At 37.3% G+C, this 26,699-nt stretch overlaps 1 protein-coding gene across 1 annotated transcript; it reads right to left on the bottom strand.

Annotated features, from left to right (window-relative positions):
- Nucleotides 1-25,305, bottom strand: CMPK2 (cytidine/uridine monophosphate kinase 2). Its single transcript, XM_053708947.1, has 5 exons — nt 24,434-25,305; nt 17,455-17,569; nt 6,525-6,726; nt 4,216-4,449; nt 1-1,202 (listed from the first exon to the last, which is right to left on the bottom strand). The coding sequence occupies exons 1-5, from the start codon at nt 25,127-25,129 to the stop codon at nt 1,082-1,084; spliced, it is 1,368 nt and encodes a 455-aa protein (XP_053564922.1). The 5' UTR covers nt 25,130-25,305; the 3' UTR covers nt 1-1,081.
- Between the last annotated feature and the right edge of the window lie 1,394 nt (nt 25,306-26,699).

The following is a 26,699-nucleotide window of genomic DNA, read 5'->3' as shown; positions in this document are numbered from 1 at the left end:
ACCTTTGTAATAAATACTTTATTATTTCATTTTTTCAGTGTGCCAACTAATTTTCATCATTTATATAAAGATTTTTTTTAATTTTTTTTTTATGAGAGCGACTATGAGAGCATTATGTTAAACAGCTGTCAATGCTTGAAGGTTATGCAATAAATTAAAACTGACATTATTGATCCCCCCCACACACAAAAACGTAGTAGTTAATTATATCATATAATTTGTAATACAATCAATGTAAATAAATAATATACAACAACTACCAAATGTAATATGATTTTATATATATAAACATATATAAATATTAAACATATTGCGGTTGCTGCTTCGGAGGCAGTTAATAAGCAAAGAAAGATCGCTGCTCCTTAATCTGTCCGCCTCCTGTCCTATCTGATCGGGGTGATTGACAGCCGCTGCTAGTGGCCTATTGACCGCCAGTGAGCAGGGTGCATTTCACAAGTATTTCTGGAGAAAAGCTTGTGCAATGATAAATGCGGACAGCGTATGCTATCCACCTGCAGTGATGTCCTCTCAACATTTGATAAATGGAGGCCATTGCCTGCATTTGTTTATTTGATATGAATATGAAATGTTTATTAAACATTCAGTATATGTCTTTAATTTTAAAATTGAACATTCAAAAATTGAACATAGCTTTTAAATAAAAAAAGATTAACATTAAAAAGTTGATTCGCAAAGACTTCAATGTAACATTTGAAATTTAGATGTTGATGTTCATTTATAGAATTTTATACAATTTGATGGCAGAATGAATGTCAAGGGTAACATTCCAGAGTCATAAATACAAGTATTCAGGGTTTTACATGAGGTGCCAGATATTTAATGAATTCTCTAATTGTTTACGCAAATTTTTAGTTCTGGTAACGTTTTTAATATTGCTGCTGCTGAGGATATGTACATATTTTTTCAACGTATAATTTATAATAGAAGTGAATTTAAAATTGTAATAAAATGACATGGTCTATGTGAATCATACAATTTAATTTTTACTTTCCTATCCGTTAAATTTAAAGATACCCTGATTTCATTATGCAGATTAAAAAAAAAAATGCAAAATACAAAGCTAAACATCAAAATATTTTTTTATGATGAATAAAGCTTCAGTTAAAACAGATTGTTTAGAGGCACTGGCATCAATGATTACACATCCTGGGTTTTCCATCCTTTTGTATGTCTCTTCCACTCTAGAAAGTGAACAGTGTGAAACAGAACAATACGATTAATATTCATAATGGTTGTGACAATATGCGCATTCAAATATATGTTTTTATATATATATATATATATATATATATATATATATATATATATATATATATATATACTTCCGGAATAAATACTAGGCCTTATTGATGTATTTAAGCACAGGCAAACTAAACCTCTGCAAGGTTGGAGGCAAATTTGTTACCTAATAGTCATAAATTGGGGAGTGCAACGGAATTGTCTAGGGGAGAAGAGGAAGACAATATATACAAAGCAATAGAAAATTGCAGGGAATAGGGGGAGAAGGAGGTGAAATTAGAATAGAAGATGCAAGATCAGGGGAGAAGAGGAAAGCATGTGGTCTGAAATACATTTCTTGAAATACCGTCATAGACCTGTGAAGTTTATTTTTATAAACTTATTGCAAATATTTTCTCTTTCCCTGTACTTTGATTTGCATAATATAAGGAAAATGAAACTGACAGTTTGATATTTTATCTTTCTTCTTTTTAGAAAACAGGTTTGCTAGCTGTATTATCACAATTGCTGCATTACTCTAACTTAGCAATAGTTTGCTATCCAATGGTTTGCTATTATTATTGTTTTATTATTGCTAATAGCACACGCCTTTATTTTAGTTTTTTTGTTAATAAATTGCATTTTATTACATCTCTCATCTCTCCTCACAAGCATCACACACCTCATCTCTCCTCACATGCATCACACACCTCTAATCTCTCCTCACAAGCATCACACACCTCTAATCTCTTCCCACAAGCATCACACACCTCTCCTCTCTCCTCACAAGCATCACACACCTCTCATCTCTTCCCACAAGCATCACACACCTCTCATCTCTTCCCACAAGCATCACACACCTCTCATCTCTCCCCACAAGCATCACACACCTCTCATCTCTTCCCACAAGCATCACACACCTCTCATCTCTTCCCACAAGCATCACACACCTCTCATCTCTTCCCACAAGCATCACACACCTCTCATCTCTCCCCACAAGCATCACACACCTCTCATCTCTTCCCACAAGCATCACACACCTCACATTTCTTCCCACAAGCATCACACACCTCTCATCTCTTCCCACAAGCATCACACACCTCTCATCTCTTCCCACAAGCATCACACACCTCTCATCTCTCCTCACAAGCATCACACACCTCTCATCTCTCCTCACAAGCATCACACACCTCTCATCTCTTCCCACAAGCATCACACACCTCTCATCTCTCCTCACAAGCATCACACACCTCTCATCTCTCCTCACAAGCATCACACACCTCTCATCTCTTCTCACAAGCATCACACACCTCTGATCTCTTCCCACAAGCATCACACACCTTTCATCTCTTCCCACAAGCATGGCACACCTCTCATCTCTCCTCACAAGCACCATACACCTCTCATCTCTTCCCACAAACATCACACACCTCTCATCTCTTCCCACAAGCATCACACACCTCTCATCTCTCATCACAAGCATCACACACCTCTAATCTCTCCTCACAAGCATCACACACCTCTCATCTCTCCCCACAAGCAACATACACCTCTCATCTCTTCCCACAAGCATCACACACCTCTCATCTCTCCTCACAAGCATCACACACCTCTCATCTTTTCCACACAAACATCACACACCTTCCATCTCTCCTCACAAACATCACACACCTCTCATCTCTCCCCACAAACATCACACACCTCTCATCTCTCCCCACAAACATCACACACCTCTCATCTCTCCTCACAAGCATCACACACCTCTCATCTCTTCCCACAAGCATCACACACCTCTCATCTCTTCCCACAAGCATCACACATCTCTCTTCACAAGCATCACACACCTCTCATCTCTTCCCACAAACATCACACACCTCTCATCTCTCCCCACAAGCATCACACACCTCTCATCTCTCCCCACAAGCATCACACACCTCTCATCTCTCCCCACAAGCATCACACACCTCTCATCTCTCCCCACAAGCATCACACACCTCTCATCTCTCCCCAAAAGCATCACACATCTCTCCTCACAAGCATCACACACCTCTCATCTCTTCGCACAAGCATCACACACCTCTCATCTCTACTCCACAAACATCACACACCTCTCATCTCTTACCACAAACATCATACACCTCTCATCTCTCCCCACAAGCATCACACACCTCTTATCTCTCCTCACAAACATTACACACCTCTCATCTCTTCCCACAAACATCACACACCTCTCATCTCCCCTCCACAAACATCACACACCTCTCATCTCTCCCCACAATCATCACACACCTTATATCTCTCCCCAACAAACATCACACACATCTAATCTCTCCCCATAAATATACTTCTCTCATCTCTCTCCACAAACATCACACACCTCTCATCTCTCTCCGCAAACATCACACACCTCTTATCTCTCCTCACAAACATCACACACATCTCCTCTCTCCCCACAAATATCCTACTCCTCTAATATCTCCCCACAAACATCACACACCTCTCATCTCTCCTCACAAACATCACACACATCTCCTCTCTCCCCACAAACATGACACCTCTCATCTCTCCCCACAAACATCACACACCTCTCATCTCTCCCCACAAACATCACACACTTCCCATCTCTCCCCACAAACATCACACACCTCTCATCTCTCCCCACAAACATCACACGCCTCTCATCTATTGGACATTTCTCTCTCATCAAAACATTACACACCTCTTTTCTCTCTCACAATCCTCACCTGCCATTTCCCCATCACCACCATCACACATCTTTCTCTCCTCCACAACCATCACACCCCACTCTCTTCCTTCTACAGATGATTCCACACAGCACCATAAACATTGCCCACAGATGCTCTTTGCCCTTAAATCATTACAGTTTGCTTTGCAACAGATCCTCCTACATTTTCAGTTTAGAACAAAACAATTTTCGCACACACATACATTATCTCGTTATGTAATGACACATACTTTTGCCGAAACATGCTGTTTGTTTCTAGCTCTTTTTCTTCTTTTGTTTCAGCCAGCCCTCGTCCTTGAATTCGCTTTATTCTCTCTTCATCCCTGACAGTCAATAAAATGACAAGGTCAGGTTTCAGAAGATCATTTGGCCACTGGTAAACTTCATGGTGACTTTCAGGCAGGTTATGAGCACTTCCTCCAATTTCTGTGGCTATGGCATAAGCAGCTGTACTGTGCCAGTACCTAAAATATAGAACCAAATCATATTTATGTGTGAAAAACAATGTTCGTTTCTACCCTGGATATATACGTTTGTCACTATTTCAGTTTACTTTTTTAAAGGACATGTGGGTTGTTGATTGATTGATTGATATATATATATATATATATATAATATATTATAATATACAGTATCTCACAAAAGTGAGCACACCCCTCACATTTTTGTAAATATTATATTATATGTTTTCATGTAACAACACTGAAGAAATGTCACTTTGCTACAAAGTAGTGAGTGCACAGCCTGTATAACAGTGTAAATTTGCTGTCCCCTCAAAATAACTCAACACACAGCCATTAATGTCTAAACCATTGGCAACAAAAGTGAGTACACCTCTAAGTGGAAATGTCCAGATTGGGCCCAATTAGCCATTTTCCCTCCCAGGTGTCATGTGACTTGTTAATGTTACAAGGTCTCAAGCGTGAATGGGGAGCAGGTGTGTTAAATTTGGTGTTATCACTCTCACACTCTCTCATACTGGTCACTGGAAGTTCAACATGGCACCTTATGGCAAAGAACTCTCTGAGGATCTGAAAAAAAGAATTGTTGCTCTACATAAAGATGGCCTAGGCTATAAGAAGATTTTCCAAGACCCTGAAACTCAGCTGCAGCACGGTGGGCAATACCATACAGAGGTTTCACAGTACAGGTTCCACTCAGAACAGGCCTCGCCATGGTCGACCAAAGAAGTTGAATGCACATGCTCAGCATCATATCCAGAGATTGTCTTTGGGAAATAGACGTATAAGTGCTGCCAGCATTGCTACAGAGGTTGAAGGGGTGGGGGTCAGCCTGTCAGTGCTCAGACCATACACCAGACACTGCATCAAATTGGTCTGCATGTCGTCCTAGAAGGAAACCTCTTTTAAAGATGATGAACAAGAAAGCCTGCAAAACCATTTGTTGATGAGACCAATATAAACTTATTTGGTTCAGATGGTGTCAAGTGTGTGTGGTGGTAACCATGTGAGGAGTACAAAGACAAGTGTGTCTTGCCTACAGTCAAGCATGGTGGTGGAAGTGTCATGGTCTGGGCCTGCATGAATGCTGCCGGCACTGGGGAGCTACAGTTCATTGAGGAAAATATGAATGCCAACATGTACTGTGACATACTGAAGCAGAGCATGATCCCCTCCCTTCAGAGACTGAGCCGCAGGGCAATATTCCAACATGATAATGACCCCAAACACACCTCCAAAATGACCACTGCCTTGCTAAAGAAGCCGATTATAAAGGTGATGGACTGGCCAAGCATGTCTCCAGACCTAAACCCTATTGAGCATCTGTGTGGCATCCTCAAATGGAAGGTGGGGGAGCGCAAGGTCTCTAACATCCACCAGGTCCGTGATGTCATCATGGAGGAGTGGAAGAGGACTCCAGTGGCAACCTGTGAAGCTCTGGTGAACTCCATGCCCAAGAGGGTTAAGGCAGTGCTGGAAAATAATGGTTGTCACACAAAATATTGACACTTTGGGCCCAATTAGGACATTTCCACTTAGGGGTGTAACCACTTTTGTTGCCAATGGCTTAGACATTAATGGCTGTGTGTTGAGTTATTTTGAGGGGACAGCAAATTTACACTGATATACTGGCTGTACACTCACTACTTTACATTGTAGCAAAGTGTCATTTCTTGAGTGTTGTTACATGAAAAGATATAATTGAGTATTTACAAAAATGTGAGGGGTGTACTCACTTTTGTGAGATACTGTATATATATATATATATATATATATATATATACACATATATATATATATATATATATATATATAATATACTGTCATTTGTTTTTTTTTGTTGACAGTCTCTCCATATCTATCTCAATAAACTACCTAGAATAATAATAATTGTAAATTTGCGTCTGACTGGAGAGATCTATCCATTCATGTCAGTGCTATCTATTCAAACTGCTAATTGTGTGTGGGTGTGTATGTCTTTTATTAGAAACAAAAAGTTTAACTTGCTGTGTGTTACTGGCAACTTATGGGTTAAATCGCTGTTTATGTAATAATATAAAATATTTTATTTTGTAAACCTGTCCACAATGACTGGAGAATGCTTGGATGCTTCGGCTATTTGTGACTCCACAATGTAGTTTCCTAAAGCATAGTAAGCTCTTCTGATCAGTGAGGGTTCATCATCAAAGGTCTTCCTCCACTGGCTAATACAGTCCGGGGGTGATTTAAGCAATGCTGCTTTTAGAGATACTTTAAGAGACTGCGTTAATGTGCTTTTCCCTTCAAGATAAAATAAAATATGTAGTGAATATCTCTCAGGAAGCCATACAGAATTCAGAAGAAATAAAGAATTATTAAACAGTAGCTTTTAGGCAATGCATACGCTGTTAGCAAGTTGCCTTTAGTATCAGTAAAGGGATAGTAAATAGTACAAATAGTATTATAAAATGTTTAATTATGTGCAGTTTAAAAATTTTGCAATATACTTTCATTCATTATTTTACCCCATTTTCCTGGATAAATTTTTGGTTTTCTCAATTCTACTAGGATTCAATAAAATAATGAGTGCTGCCATGTGATTATCTAACAGGGTCTCCACGCAATCTTGTTAGCAAAAACTCTATTTTTTTACTTTATTTATATCTGTCCCTATTTGTTCTCAGCAGAAGAGAGAGATAAAGGGAAAACTAGTTCAAACATGGCTGTGCTCATTACTTTATAGTGACTAAACTTTTACACTTATATGTTTATAATTAAACAACTTATATAATTGTAAAAATACATCTACATATTATTCTAAGGCACCACCTTTTCTCTCTTCTTAATCGTTACTTTGAATACATCATTATGTCTATCATGTATTTACTGTTTTATATCTGTTTAAGATATATTTTTTGATGTGTTTTTTTGTTTTCTTTGTGAATAGTATATTTTTGAGCTGAATCAAAAACACTTAGATAAGTTATAGTCAAATGCAATTCTAGATTCAAAGCTTTGAGATGCAAACACTTAGGCCTAGTTTCCATTGAGGTGCTAATGTTTGGAAACTGGTTGTAAAATTAAAAATCACCATAGACTTTAATGGAGATAAATGTTTTTACCACCAGTTTCCAAACTTTTCTACCTCAATGAAAACTAGGGGGTAGATTTATTAAATGTCGGGCAGACATACGCTGTCGGCATTTAACATTGTACAAGCATTTCTAGTGAAATGCTTGTGCAATGCCACCCCCTGCACATTTGCAGGCCAATCAACAGCTAGCAGGGGGTGTTAATCATCCTGATCGTATCCGATCGGGATTGATGAGTTAAGGAGCAGTGGTCTTAGACCGCTGCTTCTTAACTTTTGTTTCCGGTGAGCCTAAAGGCTCGCACGGAAACAGCTGTATTCGCAGCTTAATAAATCCTCCCCAATGCCTTACTTTGCAGAGTTCCATGTATCCAGGAGGCAGATTGTATTTTTATCCTAGTTATTATTATCTCCACTACTGTTCACATCTGTACATCCATACATGTCTAGTAGCCTGGTTAACCCCTTCATGTACACATTTGCTTGAAACAGGAAATCACACAATCACATGATTTGATTTTTATGTCCTATTAATGATGTACCAAAAGAAACATCTTTGGTTCAGCATTAATGATCTTGAACTTGTATTCAGAAGCAATTCAATTTTGCAGTGCCAGTATCTATTCTGCCCTTTTTATGTTATTTACTTCTGAAACCTGTGCTTTTCCCATTCCTCAAAGTGGCTAGGGTGCATACTGCCTACTCTTATGTAGCTTCCAATTAGTTCACTACACAACACACTACACAGAGATTGCTTAGAGGTAATTTATATCTAGCTTAAAGGGACTTTCAGGTCAAAATTAAAATGTACATAGCTGAGTTACATCTGTGGATAGCAACATATTTACAATATACACATATTGGCAAAATAAGCTTCTAGTAAAAGTTATCACTCTTTTAGTGCTAGTATTTTTCTCTGCTCGTGAAGCATATCTAGATATTCTCAGTGTACTAGCATTTGAAATATTGCAGCAGCTCAGAGATTCTGTGGAACATGAATCCTGTCATAAATTATGGAAATTAAGTAATTATCAGATGATATAAGCACTTTAGGCTCTCTGCATGATTTTTTTATAATCCTGTGCACGGAGCATACTTAAGTACACTGTTAAAACAGTTATAGCTTAAACTAGAAGCATTTTTACTGATACACATTTATTACAAAAATGCTTATGTTCAAAATTGAATTGCACCCATGTCAATTACACCTCTGGCTGGAATGTCCCTTTAAGTGACCACAACACAATATGGGTAAAATTACAAGTTTTGTGGTACGGCTATACCGCTGAAAAATTGGCCTTTGCGCATGGAATGGCAGGTCTCCCGTATAACAAGTCATGGTGGTACAGCTATTCCGCAAGCGTTTTAGCCTGTACCGCAACTCTCCATTCCACACTCAAAAAATGGCTTTTGAGTGTGGAATTGTCAGCTCACCTTTATTACAGGTTGTGCGGCCAGGTTATTACGCTAGCTTTACAGCTTATACCGCCACAATTCATTCCGCGATCAGAGACCAGTAGTTATGGATTTTGCAAAACGAAAATGTTTTACAAAACTAATAACAAAAAAGTTACACTAACACCCATAAACTACCAATTAACCTTTAATCCACTATCCCCTGCATCGCAAATACTATAATAAACCTATAAATCCCTTATCTGCCGCCCATCCACATCGACAACACTAAAATAAACTATTAACCCCTAAACTGCCGACCCTCAACATCGCCAACACTAAATAAGCCTATTAACCCCTAAATCGCTGACCCCCCACATCGCAACTATTATAATAAACTTATTAACCCCTAAACTGCCGGTTTATGATTACGGCATTGCCGAAACTAGTCAGACCAGCCTGCATTTTTATCCTTGAGCTTTGATGTCTTAATATACCAATAAAGGATTTGATTTTTAACATTCACGGAAAGCTTCCTCCTCTTTTGATTTTTATATTTTCCCAGGACTACAAGGAGTCCTATTTTTGGCAGTATTTCCCTATGGATCCTCACACTCTGATTGCCATGGTGGTGGCTGGTGTAGTTTATCAAGGATCAAGCTTCGTTTCTCTTGGAAACTGATTGGCCAGCTGCAACACACCCACACGTCTTCACAGCCCCTCGATGACGTCACATGCTGCATTGCACACATCCGGAAGTAAGAAGCAAGCCGGAACAGAGAAGAGATAGCGGTTCAGGGGAATTGGCAGCTCAGCCTGTATCTGTCCCCACACTGTGAAAATTTAACTCTGAGGAGTTCTAGTTACCGAAAACCGGATGTGTTTAACAGCTTCACGGCAGAAGGGTGAGTGATTGGATTCCTACTCCGCATAGTGGATGCCGCTTGAGGATTGGGGTTTAAGTGTGAGTAGGGTGTGTACATGCTTACGGCCAGCTACAGCATATCCATGGTTAAATGCCACTGCAATTACAGGCTATGAGTGTTTAAATACATCCGCCATTAATGTTGATCTGTGACTGGGAACTGTTCTCTTTTGGACTAAATAAGCCGATTAACCCCTAAACCGCTGACCCCCACATCGCAACTATTATAATAAACGTATTAACCCCTAAACCGCCAAGGACCGCAGGCACCGCCGCTGAGGACTGCTGCCGCCGAGGACCGCCACTGTTGAGGATCGCCACAGAGGATCCACGCGTCGAAGAAGACAGCTCTGCACCTCTGTTCCACCTTTGCTCTAGATGAAGATAAAGAAGTAGATGAAGGAGCCGCTTGGAAGAAGACCTTCTCCGCCGGACTTCAGGAACGGTGAGTACCTATTTGGGGCTTAGTGTTAGAATTTTTTTTATTTTTATTGATTGCCCTTTTAAGGGCAGTAAAAGAGCTGAATGCCCTTTTAAGAGCAATGCCCATACAAATTCCCCTTTAGGGGCAATGGGTAGTTTAGATTTCTTTAGTGCTAGTTTTTTTTTGGGGGGGGAGTTTGTTTTGTGTGGGGTTTTACTGTTAGGGGGAATTTAGTAATCTTTAAATGTAAAAGAGCTGTTTAGGTTTAAAAAAAATTTTTTTGTTTTTTGTAATTTTAGCTTTGGGGGTTGAAGTTTTTTTTAAATAGACTGCCCTCTGGGCAGGCTTATCGTCTAGATAAAAAATAAAAAAGCCCTAATCTAAAAAAAAAAAAAAAAAAAATAACACTAACCCCAAAGAATGTACTCACAGTTCCTGAAGTACAGACATCCATCTTCATCAAGGCAGCGACAAGTCTTCATCCAGGTGGCGACATCTTCATCCATCACGGAGGCAACTTCTATCTTGATCCCAGTGGCATGGAGCTGTGGCGGCAGGGAGCTGAGCAGGACCGGGCGGCGACGACGACAACATCCAGCGCAGAGCCTCCTACTCATGTGATCTTCGCCGCACACTGAAGATTGAATGCAAGGTATCCCTTTTATATTTGTGGTACCTTGCATTCCTATTGGCTGAAATATTCAAATCAGTCAATAGGATGAGAACTGCTTAAATCCTAATGGATGTTCAAATCAACCAAAAGAATTTAAGCAACTCTCATCATATTGGCTGATTTGAAAATGTCAGCTAATAGGAATGCTAGGTAACCCAAATATAAAAGGGGTACCTTGCATTCAATCTTCAGTGTGCGGCGGAGATCGCACGAAGAGGAGCCTCCATACCGCTGAGGACCACCACTCGGATCCGCGCATTGGGGAAGACCACTCTGCACCTCCGGGAAGAAGATAGAAGATGGTCCCACGTTGGATGAAGCTGCAGCTGCCCTGAAGAAGACCTTCACTGCCGGACTTCAGTAACTCTGAGTACCTATTTCGGGGTTAGACTTAGGTGTTTTTTTGGGTGGGATTTTGTTTAGATTAGGGATTTTTTATTTTAATGGGCAGCAAAAGAGGTGATTGCCCTTTTAAGGGCAATGCCCATACAAATGCCCCTTTAGGGGCAATAGGTATCTTAGGTTTTTTTAGAGTTAGTTTTTTTATTTTGGGGGGTTGGTTGGGTAGGGGGTTTTACTTTTAGGCGATACTTTGTAAAAAATTTAGGTAAAAGAGCTGATTACTTCAGGGAAATGCCCTACAAAAGACCCTTTTAAGGGCTAATGGTAGTTTAATGTTAGATTAGGGGTGGCTTTTTTGTATAAGATTATGTTATATTTTTATTATTTTAGATAATTTCGTTTATTATTTTTTGTAATCTTAGATTTTTTAATTTTTCATAATTTTAGTGTTTGCTTGTTTTTTTGCAATGTTAGTTTTTTTTGTTTTTTTTCGTAGTGTTAGGATTTTTTAATTTTGTAACTTACAAAAGGTTTATTTATAGTTTAAGCTTAAGTTTTTTTTATTTCACAGGTAAGATTTAATTTTTTTTAAGATAGTTATATTGTAACTTTAATTTAGAAGTTAGGGGGGTATTAGGTTTAGGGTTTAATAGTTTAATTTAGTGTGTTGTGATGTGGGGGGCCGGCAGTTTAGGGGTTAATAGGTTTAGTTTAGTAGTTGCAAAGTGGGGGCCGGGGATTTAGGGGTTAATAGCGTTATTATAGTAGTTGCGATGTGGGGGGATGGCAGTTCAGGTGTTAATAGGTTTATTATAGTAGTTGCGATGTGGGGTGCCGGCCGTTTAGGGGTCAATAGCTTTATTATAGTAGTTGTGATGTGGGGAGGGCGCGGTTTAGGGGTTAATAGGTTTATTTAGTGTCGGCAATGTCGGGGGGGGGGGCAGAGGATTAGGTGTATTTAGACTAGGGTTTTAATGTTAGGGTGTTAGGTTTTTACATAACCTTCCTTTCCCCATAGACATTCCGCGATCGCAGGTGGTTTTTTTCTAACACTTTCTCTCCATTGATGTCTATGGGGGAAACGTTCACGAGCACGTCAAGTCAGGCCTTGGCTTTTGTGCGGTATGGAGCTTAACGCACCATACCGCACAACAAAGAAGGGTTTTTCTGTAACTTTTAATGACAGCACTATGGAAAGTGCAGCAGCGCAAAATTTTTAGCGTTATTTACGCACCGGGGTTAAGCGCACAACTTGTAATATTGGTTTATGTCAGCTATGCATTCAAAGGTACATATCTTAATTATAAACCTGAGTTTTAGAGAGAGTAGGTAGAAACTGAATAAGTGACTACACACAAGACAGGGATTTCAGCACTTCAAATTTTTATTTTAAATGGTTCAATGAACCTTACCATAAATGGTTTACCGCAGTGCTTTTTAGATCGTGCATATACAATACAGGCAGAGTATCCACATAAACTTTGTCAAGACAATTGAACCACAAAATATTCAGAAACGTTTCTGCTCTGTAGACCTAAACCTCAAAAAGGCAGAAATAGAACAGTTGCTAATATCCCTTAATGTCATAACAAAACAACACCTCCACTAGAGGATGGCTATGCACATATGCACAAATCGTCCAGCATAGTGATCCGTGAGGATCTATGTTTGTTAAAACGCTACTCCTATAAATAAGGTGTAACTACAAACAAATATAATGCAAATAAGGTTGGAATACACACACACACATCAAATATACATGTGTGGGCCAGTGTTCAATTCTGTGCAACACCTATTTCAGAGGACACTACTATATTGGAATAGTGTTATGGTGCCATGAAAACACATATAAATTGAAGGATCTATGTACAGCCCCCAAAACAAGTCTAATTATTACCATATCGAAGAACAATGTTGCATATAATACAATTCATAAGAAACAGCAGAATACTCCAATTGCTTTAGGACGGCCTGTGTGATATAAGGACTTCTGGTGAATAAGTGTCCTGAATAAATCAGTTCAAAGTAAAACCGTTTCCTCCATTATGTATTACCATAGGGCAATCGAAGTCCGTGCATAGGAAATTTAAGCAAAGTTAATATGGCATTATACAGACATTGTACGGACATTTTAGGAGGCTGTTATTACTGCTCCGTGATGCCAACTTGCAACTCCAAAAGTTCGTCTTGTGAACATACACCGCCTTCAAGGTAAACGTATCACCAGTTAGAAATCCTCCTTGGCTGCTGTGAATTTTGCAACACTGTTTCCGTCTGTTAGGTCTGTGTCAAAGCATCCCGCTCTGAATACGTCACTGCTGACACGCGTTTCACCCCCCACGTGACTGCAATGTCATAGGGGTTTCCTCAGGGCAAACGGTTAGAGAGTTGATGGCACATCTGATTATTTACAGGTCATAATGCACGGTAATTGGTTATCTATTTTAAACTTATAGCCAATAGACAAGCCCGCCTTCATACATGCCCCTCTTGAGGAAAAAGTGAAAATTTACTGGACCAAGATCGATACCTTATTATTCAAATAGTGCAAATAATACAAAATATAGTAGGAATACAATATAATACAACTAGCGTATACACAATTTTATATATTTAAAAAAGGAAACTAAATACCACTTTAAATGGTTCAAATGTCAACACCTAAAGAAAAGCTGCAAATTCAAACTTCTCATTTAAGCCTTTTGGGGTTACAGTCTGCAGCTTATCCATGCTGTCTCCTTTTTGAGTAGGATATTATCAATATCCCCTCCTCTTCCAAAAAGGGAGCATGTCTCAATGCCTGTAACCTTAAAGGGACATTAAACCCCAAAAAAATCTGTCATGATTCAGATAGAAAATACAGTTTTAAACAACATTCTAATTTACTTCTATTATCTAATTTGCTTAATTCTTTAGATATCTTTTGTTAAAGAAATAACAATGCACATGGGTGAGCCAATCACATGAAGCATCTATGTGCAGCCACCAATCAGAAGCTACTGAGCCTATCTAGATATGCTTTTCAGGAAAGAATATCAAGAGAATGAAGCAAATTAGATAATAAAAGTAAATTAGAAAGTAGTTTAAAATGGTATTCTCCATCTGAATCATGAAAGAAAAATGTTGGGTTTAATGTCCCTTTAAGATCCATAGGGGAACAATTATGGTGTGTTGAAAAGTGCAAAGCTACATCACTTTTTATCTCCCCATCCTTTATAGCTTTTATGTCATCCCTATGTTCAGTCACCCCATCTTTTAGCATATGTCTAGTTTTTCCTACGTAAAAAGTCGGACAGCTACAGGATAATAGGTAAATGACATTCTCAGTTTTACAGTTAATAAACTGCTTAATAGGGTATGACTCAGTGCCTGTTGAAAAAGTTTTAGTGCAAACAATATATTTACATATGACACAGTGTCCACATGGGAAGCTCCCTTTTACCTTCCTATGTTCCCCCAGCCAATCTTTTGTGTCGGGGCTTTTTTTACAGGTTAGGAGCCCTCCTAGTAACTAAGGATGGTTTATCTCCCACTATTTTCTCAATTCCTTCATCGGCTTGTAAAAATTGCCATTTTTCTTTGAGAATTCCACGAATCCTCTCCCAGTGACAATTAAATTCAGTAACAAAGCATATTTTCTGATCTCCAACTTTAGTTTTACTCTTATAGAGCAAGTCATCCCTATTCTCTCTCCTAGCTCTGTTTACAGCATAATCTTAATTCCTTTTAGAGTATCCTTTACTTTCAAACCTGTTATACATTTCAATGGCATGCATATTAAATTTTCTCATAATAGAGCAATTTCTCCTTAATATATATTATTAGTAGCTGTGTCCTTTCGATAGATTTCTGTTGCTAATGAATTTCCTTCTTTTTTTAATCTTAACATCAAGAAATGTCAATTCATTCTCAATTAAGTCAAACGTCAAGAAAATATTGAACGCATTTGTGTTCAACACCTTGACAAACTCTTTCAAAGATTCCTCAGTTCCTCTCCATAGGAGGAACACATCATTCACATAACGTAGCCAAATCAAAACATGACTTTCTATCCAATCTTGGAGGTCACCAAAAACTACTGTATTTTCCCATAAGCCTAGATGGAGGCAAGCATAAAATGGAGCACAATTTGCCCCCATTGCTGTTCCTCTAATCTGTCTATAAAATTTCTGATCAAATAGGAAAACATTATTTTTTAATACAAAGTTCAACAGGTCTAACACAAACTCTGTGTGTTTTCTATATTTGGGGCCTCTACTTTCCAAAAAGCGTCTAGCAGCTTTTAAACCCACCTCATGGGGTACAGTCCTTTTACATCTAAGGACACAAGTAGAGTGTTCTGTTCTACCTCTATACCGTCTTGTTTCCTCAATAGGTCACTAGTGTCCTTCACATAAGAGGTTAAAGTCAAAATAAAGGGTTTGAGGAATCTATCCACATAGTTCCCCAGATTCCCTGTAATGCTCCCAATCCCAGATATTATAGGACGTCCAGGTGGATCTTTTAAGTTTTTGTGTAATTTTGGGATACAATAGAACATCGGGACTCTGGGGAACTTTGTGTAAAGGTAGCTACATTCTTTTTTATCAATGATTCCTTCTTTTCTTGCATCATTAAGCAGGTGTAATAATTTGGCTTGTATTGAAGTAATAGGGTTATGTGATATAGGAGATATGGATCCTTATTTCTCAACTGTCTCCTTACCTCATTGGCATAGTTATTTTCATCCATAACAACCAAATTTCCCCCCTTATCCACCTGCTTAATGATGATCCCTGATTTATTCATTAGCTCAAAAAGGGCTCTTCTTTCCTCATATTTAAGATTATCCTGAGTAATGTTATCAAAGAAAATTTTATTAATTTATTTCTCAACCTCCTTAACAAACAACTGTACTGCAGGTACTAGGGCAAGGGCAGGCATAAATTCAGATTTTCTTTTTAAACCAGAGTCCACCTTAATATTTAAAGGGCTCCAGTCTCCCTGTGTGGTTGAAAAATTAAATACGGGGGGGGCTCAACATCAGATTCATTTGAGTCCAACAAATGTAAAAGATTATCCACAGTTTCTTGGTCATCTTGATCAAGATTTAAAGCATTATAACTTTTTTGAATATCAAGGGTTTATTTACCTTTCATTACATGGGAAAGTACTACTTTACGTGCAAACAAGTGGAGATCTTTTATAACTGAATTTATCAAGGCTATGTGTTTTCATGGCACCATAACATTATTCCAATATAGTAGTGTCCTCTGAAATAGGTGTTGCACAGAACCCCATAGTCTATTTTACCACAATTGAACATTGGCCCACACATGTATATTTGATTTGTGTGTGTGTATTCCAACCTTATTTGCATTATATTCGTTTGTAGTTACACCTTATTTATAGGAGTAGCGTTTTAACAAACATAGATCCTCACAGATCACTATGATGGCCGATTTGTGCATATGTGCATAGCCATCCTCTAGTGGAGGTGTTGTTTTGTTATGACATTAAGGGATATTAGCAACTGTTCTATTTCTGCCTTTTTGAGGTTTAGGTCTACAGAGCAGAAACGTTTCTGAGTATTTTGTGGTTCAATTGTCTTGACAAAGTTTATGTGGATACCCTGCCTGTATTGTATATGCAGGATCTAAAAAGCACTGTGGTAAACCATTTATGGTAAGGTTCATTGAACCATTTAAAATAAACATTTGAAGTGCTGAAATCCCTGTCTTGTGTGTAGTCACTTATTCAGTTTCTACCTACTCTCTCTAAAACTCAGGTTTTAAGTATTTTTAAGGGTCTGCACTTTTTTCCTTCATACAAGGTTTAAGTCCTAAGTTATTTTAGGTACTTAGGTCGCTTTAAGAATAAATTAACATAGTCTGACTCCCTTTTACTTTTATATTATTTATATATATACATATCTTAACTACTTTGCATTTACTGGACATATATATATTTGCTAAGAAAAGGACAGGTTAAAACACTATGTTGTAAGTAGATATTATAAAATACAGTGCTTCATTGCTGGTAAATAGTAGTCCACTGTAAACATATTTAAAAAGGGGACTTCTATGCATTAAATTGTATAATTAAAAATATATGAATGCAATAAAAATAATAAATACTCTGCATAATCAAATGTTTAGAGGACATTCAGAATGTGCTTTCATATTTTAAATGTTTCTTACCTGTGGCATCAAGTCCCTCAATTACAATTACAGGAAATTCTCCTTTCTTAGGAACATATGGTTCTCTTTCTATCAATTCTAAAAGATTTCTTGCTTCTGGAAAAATTGACAAACACTGTAAAAATAATAAAGTGAGGATTCCATCAGAATTGGCAAAGCTCTATAAGGTATTTTAGAAAGAAGAAAATGGTGTTTCAGTGTTTAAACTTCAATCTGGACATTTGTCTGGGCTTGAATTTCTTTGCGCCTAAGTCTATTGCATTTTTAAAGGGACATAGAAAAATAATTATCCAATGTGTTGGTGTATTTTATTAGTGCAATATTGCTTGTATATAACTATGGAGCCGATTATCTAAACTTCGCCAGATCAGGTGTGGTTTTTCACGCTGACCCTCGCAAGAACTGCCCTGGAGGAATTAACTTAAAAAGGGGCAGTCCCTGCGAGTGGCAAGATGTCCACCATTAAATTTAAACTTCGCCATGTAGGGAAAAGTTAACAGTGAGCAGAGGGCACACTTTAAAAATAAAATCATGCAGCCAATATAAATCACAATACACTGCTTTTTGCATATAACCTCTTACAATCACCTATATTTTTGTATGTATGTGTTTTTCTACTAAGGTATTAAAGAGATAAAAAGATCAAAATTGAAATGTAAATTGGTGCATTTCAATTTGAAATATAAGCATTTTTGCAATATACTTCCATTACCAAACATGCCTCTAGAAAAAGTAATTACTGTTTTTCTGCAGCATACGCACATATCCTGTGAAGGCCTGTGAACAAATATTCAGACACCATACCCCCTCAGAGAGCTGGCAGTGGTGTGTATTGCTTCTGAAGATGTAATTTGTGTCATGCAAGCCGCTGCTGACTCACTGACAAGGTGTAGGGGCCGAATGGCCCTGTATGCCCCTGTTTCCGTGCGAGCCTTCAGGCTCGCCGGAAACAAGAGTTGAGAATCAGCGGTCTTAAGACCGCTGCTCCTTAACTCATAAGCTCCTCTGAGGCTGCGGACATCATACGATCGGGTTGATTGACACCTCCTGCTAGCGGTCGATTGGCCTCGAATCGGCAGGGCGCGGCATTGCACAAGCAATTCACCAGAACTGCTTGTGCAATGCTAAATGCCGACATCATATGCTGTCGGCATTCAGCAATATGGGGCAGGCATGATCCGCTACAGCAGATCATGTTCGGCTCATAGTGTCTGAATACTGGTGCCCAGGCCCTCATCGGATATGTGCGTATGCTGCAGAAAAACCGTAATAATTTTTACTAGAAACATGTTTGCTAATTGAAATATATTGCAAAAATGCTTCTATTTCAAATTGAAGTGTACTTATGCACATATCATTTTAGACCTTTTAGTCGCCCCAGGGACTAAAAGTATATTTTATTTTTATATATATTATTTCCAGGGACTATATTTGTATATATATATTTTTTTTTTAAAATATATATATTTAAAATGTATATATTTTATATATTTTTTATATATTTCCAGGGACTAAAAGTATATTGTCGGCAAACTGTCATAACCTAAAACTAACTGTAAAAGCTAAGGCCCTACACATAAATATTCAATATTTAAAATGATGCATTGTTATGCAGAATGTACATAGTTTAAATATTTGCAAATAAATTCAAATGTAATTAATCTTGCTTGTTGTGCTTATTATTTGTTATTAAAGAGAGTGTAATTAACATTTCAGTTCTACATAACTGCATGCCTGTTATGTAAAACTATAATTTAATGCAACTGTCTACTAAAACATAAATATACTGTATATTAACATACAGTATATATCTCTATCTCTAAAAAACATAACAAGCTATCATGAATACATTTTAATGTAAATGAAATACTTAAAGCATTATGCACTATATATGCATAACATTTTAAATATTGAATATCAATGCAAGGCCAGACTACATTATATCTACAATGCTTGAAATAAAATGCATGGCTATGTATAATGTATATTAGTTTAAGTATTGGATATATAGATTAAAATGTAGATATCCTTGCTTGATGCATTTATTATTTAAAATATAAATACATTTTAAATAGATATGTATGTTATAAATGACAGTTGCATTATAATTATAGTATTACATAACTACATGCCTGTTATGTAATAATACAATTGTAATATTAATGCCTTTTGCAGCATAAATATATATTTTAAAATATATATTTATGTTAATAATAACAAACAAGAAAAAATAAATACATATTATATTTATATATAATAGTTAAAAGAATATGCATCATACATAAGAATATATAATATTTAAAAAATTGTAGATAAATGTACTGTTAACACCTAAGCTGCCCTAACCTAATCAACCCCATATATGTATAAGGGGTGGTTAGAAAATGAAGACCTAATGAATTGTAACCATCAATAATCACTTAATCAACCCCCAACTAGAAACTAGAACTACACTAACACCTATCACCCCTCTAAAATAAACCCCCTAAGTTACAAAAAATAATAAACTACACTATCCAAAATAAAAAAACACCATTATACCTAACACAAATCTACATGCCCCATAAAATAAAATAAAAAACAACAAAAAAAACCCGAAACCCTAACACTTAAATTAATTACAATGGCCATTAAAAGGGCATTTTGTAGGGCATTGCTCCAAAGTGATATCAGTTTTTTTTTACATTTAAATAACAATATCTAACTAAAAAACTATCCTAGAAAAGAAGACTACAAATAAAAGAGCCCATTCTTAATAAAAAAAAAACCACATAAAAAAAGCACTACCTTCGCCAGAGGCTGTACTCCCCGTTAGGAAATCCGGCTCCTCTTGATCCAATGTTGGGCCCTCTTTGTCTCGGTTCCTGGTGTTGGGGCCCATCTTCACGGTAGCGGAGACTGCCTCCGCTCTGCAATCTTCTTCTACATCGGGGCCCTTTTCATCCTGGAGGCAAACTTTGGCAGCCTCTTCCACCACCTCTGCTCTGCAATCTTCTTCTACTTCGGGGCCCTTTTATCCTGGCTCCTGGCGCCCATCTTCACATCGATGGAGGCGGACTTCCCTAGCCTCTTCCACCACCTCCACTTTGCAATCTTCTTCTATGTCTGGGCCCTCTACATCCTGACTCCTGCTGCCGGGGGCCCATCTTCTGAGCACACTAAAATTTTGGAAGCATGGAACCTCAATATATAGGGTTACAACTTATTTCCGATTGGCTGATTTTAAATCCATCAATCCCTATTGGTTGATTTAAATCAGCAAATAGCAAGAACATTTTAAATTTTAAATTCTAATCATCCATAGGGATTAACTGATTTAAAATCAGCCAATCGGAATTAAGTGGTACCCCTATATATTGGGGTTCAGCACTTCCAGAATTACAGTGTGCGGTGGCGACCGCATGAAGAGGAGGGCTCATAGAAGAGAGAGAAAGAAAACAAGATGCAGATCGGAGGTGGTGGAAGAGGCCGCCAAAGACCTCCTCCTCCACGGAAATGATGGGCCCCGGGATGAAGAGGGCCCAGACGTGGAAAAAGATGCAGAGTGGAGGTGGCAGAAGAGGCCGCCAAAGTCTGCATCCGCGAAGATGGCCCCCCGGCTCCAGGAACCAGGACAAAGTGGACCCAATGTTGGATCAAGAGGAGCCAGATTTCCCAACGATGAGTACAATTTTTGGAGTTAGTTAGGGCTTTTTTGGGATTTTTTTTATCTTTAAGAATAGGCTTTTTTATTTAAAATTTTCTAGGATAGGTTTTTTTAGTTAGATTTTGTTATTTTGGGGGTGGAGGATTACTTGTATTAAAGAGGGTTTTTTTATTATTGTTTTTTAAATGTAAAAGAGCTGATATCACTTTAGGGCAATGCCCTACAAAAGGCCCTTTTAAGTTCTATTGTAATTTATTTTAGTGTTAGGGTTTAGTTTTTTTTTTTTTTTTTTTTGTCAGGTATAATAGTGGGGGGGGGGTTATTTTGGATACTGTAGCAGATTTTTTATTTCAGTGATTTTTTGTAACTTAGGTGATTTAGTTTAGAGGGGGGTTAGGTGTTAGGTAGAGTAGTTAGGGTTAGATTGCATTTTGGGTTGTGGCAATTGAGGTTTATTCTTTTTACTTATATTTGTTTTTTGTTGTAATTAGGTGGTTTAGTTTAGAGGGGGGTTAGGTTTTAGGGTAGCTAGGTATGTGGCGGTATAGGGGTTAATAGTTTAGTACTTGTTGTGGGTTTGTGGCGGTATAGGCATTAATAGTTTATTACTTCCTGTGGGTATGTGGAGGTATAGGGGTTAGTAGTTTAGTACTTGCGATGGGTATGTGGCAGTATAGGGGTTTTAATAGGATAGGTACTTGTGGTGGGTATATGGTGGGTTACATATTAGTGTAGTGTTAGTTTGCCATTGTGGGGAACTTCAGTTTTGGGGCATTAGGATTATTATTATTTTTCCAGGAATCCTTTACTATACATCACCAATATAAACGGCGATGCTGGGTGTTGTCTATAGCCAGCATCACCGACCAATGGCATATATAGTAAACACCTTTTTTTTGGGGATTTTTCGACAGGCTCGCTCAACATAGCGGCGGATCCCTTGGAATATGTTTCCGCCTTGTAGCACTTTTGATCATCGGGCCTTAGTGTGGAGGAGCTGTTTGTAAGTGTTTTTTCTTCTTATTTATGGCAGTTTAAATATCGATCACTCAGAGAAGGTACAGCAAGGAGTCCCTGCCTTGACCTGCTCTTAGTAATCAAGCAGAGTACTTTATGCACGCACAGCAACACCGGTACCTCCAGCCCATTAACTTGTGTCATACATGGCCCAGCTCAGCTGCAGCCCTCCAAATCTCCTGGAGGGGACATTTCCAAGGACAAAAAAAATTTCAGCGACATACAATAAAATCCAGGGACTGTCCCTGGAAATCAGGGATTTGCTGGCAACTATGAGCACATTTAACAGTGCTTTTATTTTTATTCTCGTATTAAAAGTTTACAGTTATTTTTACTGTTCAAACCATAGTGTAGGGTGCACTAACATATTGCTAAATCCCATTTATAATATACTTCTATGAGGACGCACAGTAATATTCATTTGAATATCGATTTAGTGTTAAGCCGATGGTGCGCAAGAAGTAGAAGTTCTGTGCTATACTATTAATAATAATTGTCTTACATCAGTATTTTTCATTTATGCATCAGAGCAACACTTAAATTTCCACTTACAATTTGAGGGCAAAGAGCTAGCCAATAAAAAAGTATAAGGCACAGTAAAAATGTTAAGATGCCTGAGTAAAAGTATTTAAAGGGACACTCAGCCCAAATTTTTTATTTTGTGATTCAGATAGAGAATGCAATTTTAAGCAACTTTCTAATTTACTCCTATTATCAATTTTTCTTCCTTCTCTTACTATCTTTATTTGAAAACGAAAGTCCAGAACCTTGGACAGCACTTGTTTATTGGTGGATGAATTTATCCACTAATCAGCAAGAACAACCCAGGTTGTTCACCAAAATGGGCCGGCATCTAAACTTACATTCTTGCTTTTCAAATAAAGATACCAATAGAATGAAGAGCATTTGCAATAGGAGTAAATTAGAAAGTTGCTTAAAGTGAAAGTAAACCCTAGCGTTGTATAAACGCTAGGAATTACTATTGAAACAAATAAAGGGCACTTTCATTCATGAAGTATAAGATACTTCATGTAGAAAGCTCCTTTATTTGTTTCAACCGATTGCCGATTTTAGCATCTACAGCAACCCACGGCTAAAAAAAAATTTGGCAAAGGGGTGATGTTTTCACCTCTTAGCCAATAGCAGTGCCGTAAATCCGGCTTGGCGCCCATGGGAGCCGGATTTACCGCACTGCTATTGGCTAAGAGGTGAAAACGTCACCTCTTAGCCAAAAAATTTTTTAGCCGTGCTCTGCTGTAGGAGCTAAGAGCGGCAAGTGATTGAATCAAATAAAGTAGCTTTCTACATGAAGTATCTTATACTTCATGAATGAAAGTGCCCTTTATTTGTTTCAATAGTAAATCCTAGCTTTTGTACAACGCTAGGGTTTACTTTCACTTTAAAATTGCATGCTCTATCTGAATCATAAAATAAAACATTTGTGTTCAGTGTCCCTTTAACTATTCACTTGTAAACCCAGAATGCACGTTATACTTTATACAAGGTCACACAGCATTTAATGCACCCTGTGCTATCGATAATGAACCACTTGTAATCTAGCACTTATTTTGCATGCATTTTTTTAAAAAAGCAGTGGATTAAAAAGTGAACATAAACTGTCACTTTAAACTCAAACTAGATGAAAATTCATGTTTCACTACTGACACTGGTGTATAATTGGCCATCAGCTGACAGAGATGTTCAATTACTTGAAAAGGTCAAGCCTCCACAAGCCTGACGACATTAAGCTGGTTTGTTAGGGTACGTCGCTGGTCTTTCTATGGGGATGACTTTTTCAATAGCGCAATCTTGCTATTTTACCAAGCCTTCGGGAGGTAGGGTCTTATAGCGGGTTCTTGCAAGACCCGCACTATTATACCCAGACAATACCTTAACGACCAGAGACGTACAGGGTACATTGCAGTCATTAAGGGGTTAAAATACACACAGTTTAAAATATAATAATCTAATACATTTTAAAAAAGGTCCTCTATGGGATATATAACAAATAATACATTTTAATACATGATTCTTTACATTTTCTGGCATTTGTAAATTTGAATGATAATCTCTGGCATTAAGTTTAGTTTTTTTCCTCCTTTGTATTGTATACAACTTGCAATGAAATATAATACTTTATATGAATTACTTTACACACATGTGACGAAACATTAATATTTGTAAAAGCAAGACAACATTTTTTATTTTCTTTATTCATTTAGGGACCAATAATATGTTTACTTGGACTATAGAATTGCAAAGACATATGAGTGCAAGTAAATACATGTGAAAATTATTCAGATTTGACATGCTTACCTCTTTAAATACAGCACAGGCATGGTCTAGTGAGTAAAACACTGCAGAATTTTTTATGTTAACAACAAAAGGCGATATTGCAGGCTTCTCTAGTTTTACTATGTGAGATGATCCAATCTCCGTAGCTTTTCCATTCAATGTCCATAGTTTCTGCAAGACGTACCCTCCAGGGTTTTGTTGGTAACTGCAGAAGCGAATGTTCTGCTTATATGCGGTTAACAGGTTCCTCAATCTATCTTCTACCTGCAGAGAACTCATAGGATCAATAAGCATGAATCCCTTCTCCAGAGATCCATAGGGGTCATGTGGAAGGTAAGAGAGTAATCTCAAAATGGTACAATTTGTTTTCAAGTCTCTAACCAAATGATGCCCTAATAATTTATGTAGTCTTGCTGCACTAGTTCGATGAGAGTCAGTTACACATAAGGAATACCCAATAGCCCCCTGTTTAAGCATCTCCCATTCACAAACAGGAGACATAGATATACCATGGTGCTTGTTGTCAAATGATGTGAAATAAAAAGGATTTGTATACCCCAGACTGGGATTAGAATCCACTGCAAACACTCGTCTCTTCCAGTCTGCACTGCAGGAATTTAGAGAATTGGCCATTATCGTGCAGCTTTTACATTCAATTTTCCTCTTCAAAAATATTTGCAAGCAGGGAGCAGGTCTGCACATACTCCAGACAGGCATCAGGGTGATCTCACTGAAATAAAACTGCAAGGACAGCTATGAATGGAAAGTGAAACTAAAATGAAAAACAGAAATTAAACTTTTGTTTCCCGAGAGAGTGTTTATTTCCCTCTCTGACTTGGAAGTTTCTGTTTCTCCAGTTCGGCAGTTAATCAGTACACTTATTTATCAGAAAAGAAAAGATAACACAACAGCTCCATTGCTGGATGAAAAGTTATTAGAATGTAATTATTCTAATGTTATATATATATATATATATATATATATATATATATATACACACAAAAGTTCGTAGGTACATGCACTCTCACCACCGTACTTTAGCTGCCAGGGTGCTATCAGAGAGTATATAGCAGCAAAAAAAACAAAGCACTCACTGGCGAAACTAATAAAAAAAAAATTCACTTTGATGTCCAAAGACCAGTGAGTGCTTTGTTTTGTTTGCTGATATATATATATATATATATATATATATATATATATATATATATATATATATATATATATATATATATATATATATTTGTTATTTATTTATTTATATATTTATATATAATAGAGCACTTAGAATATATATATATATATATATATATATATATTGCACACACTCTCCATATGTATATTCCACACTCTCTGTGCATAGGTACGCAGGTAAGCCTATGTCCACACTTTGTCAATAATATTATTCCCCTTTTTTTTCCTTTCTTTCCTTTCTCCTTTTTTTGACTATTTTATATTCCCCTGTATACCTAATTTTCCATCTTTATTCATATGGATTCTTTGTTGATATTTAACTTTATGTCAGTATATGCTTTGTGTATTATTTACCATATATTTCCAATGCCTGTAATCTTTTACTGACACTATCTGCCTGTCTCCTAAACCCCCATCATGATTTTTATGACACCCCTCCTCCCCCTGCATTCAGACCTGTGTAACACTTTGTTTTTGTAGCCTGTGTTTTAGGATATAATCTGTAAATACCATCAAATTGGTCAGTATTGCTTCAGACTTGAAAAAGGAAGACACTCTTCCGAAAGATTGTCATCTTATAAATGTATAGTTAGTCCAATAAAAAAGTATCATTGCTCAATGCAATACTCTTGTTATTTGATATTGTTATTATTTGATATTTAAATCTCTGGACTAACACAGCTACTCCAATCAACGTATATATATATATATATATATATATATATATATATATATATATATATATATATATATATATATATATATATGTATTGCTGTATTATCTGGATGGAGAACTCTGGCAGATGAATTTATACGTTGAGAGTGCACTATATCAGAACATATATATATATATATATACTGTATATACTGTATATATGCACACACATACATACACAAAATGGACTGCACTCTCAAACCAAACTGGGTACACATTCCATGACCCTGCCAACTCACAGCACAGCTGCACAGCTTTCAGGGAGCCCGTCAGTTAACCCCAGACAAGCCTGGGTGCAAAACCTATAGGAAAAATTACAAAACAAAGTTATTAACACAACACATAAAAAGTCTGACACTTTCTTGCAAGTACACACCTATA

The sequence above is a fragment of the Bombina bombina genome, chromosome 4 (assembly GCF_027579735.1).
Source record: "Bombina bombina isolate aBomBom1 chromosome 4, aBomBom1.pri, whole genome shotgun sequence".
NCBI classification, from domain to species: Eukaryota; Metazoa; Chordata; class Amphibia; order Anura; family Bombinatoridae; genus Bombina; species Bombina bombina.
Note: the sequence above shows the minus strand (reverse complement) of the source record. Positions and strands in the feature narration are given on the sequence as shown.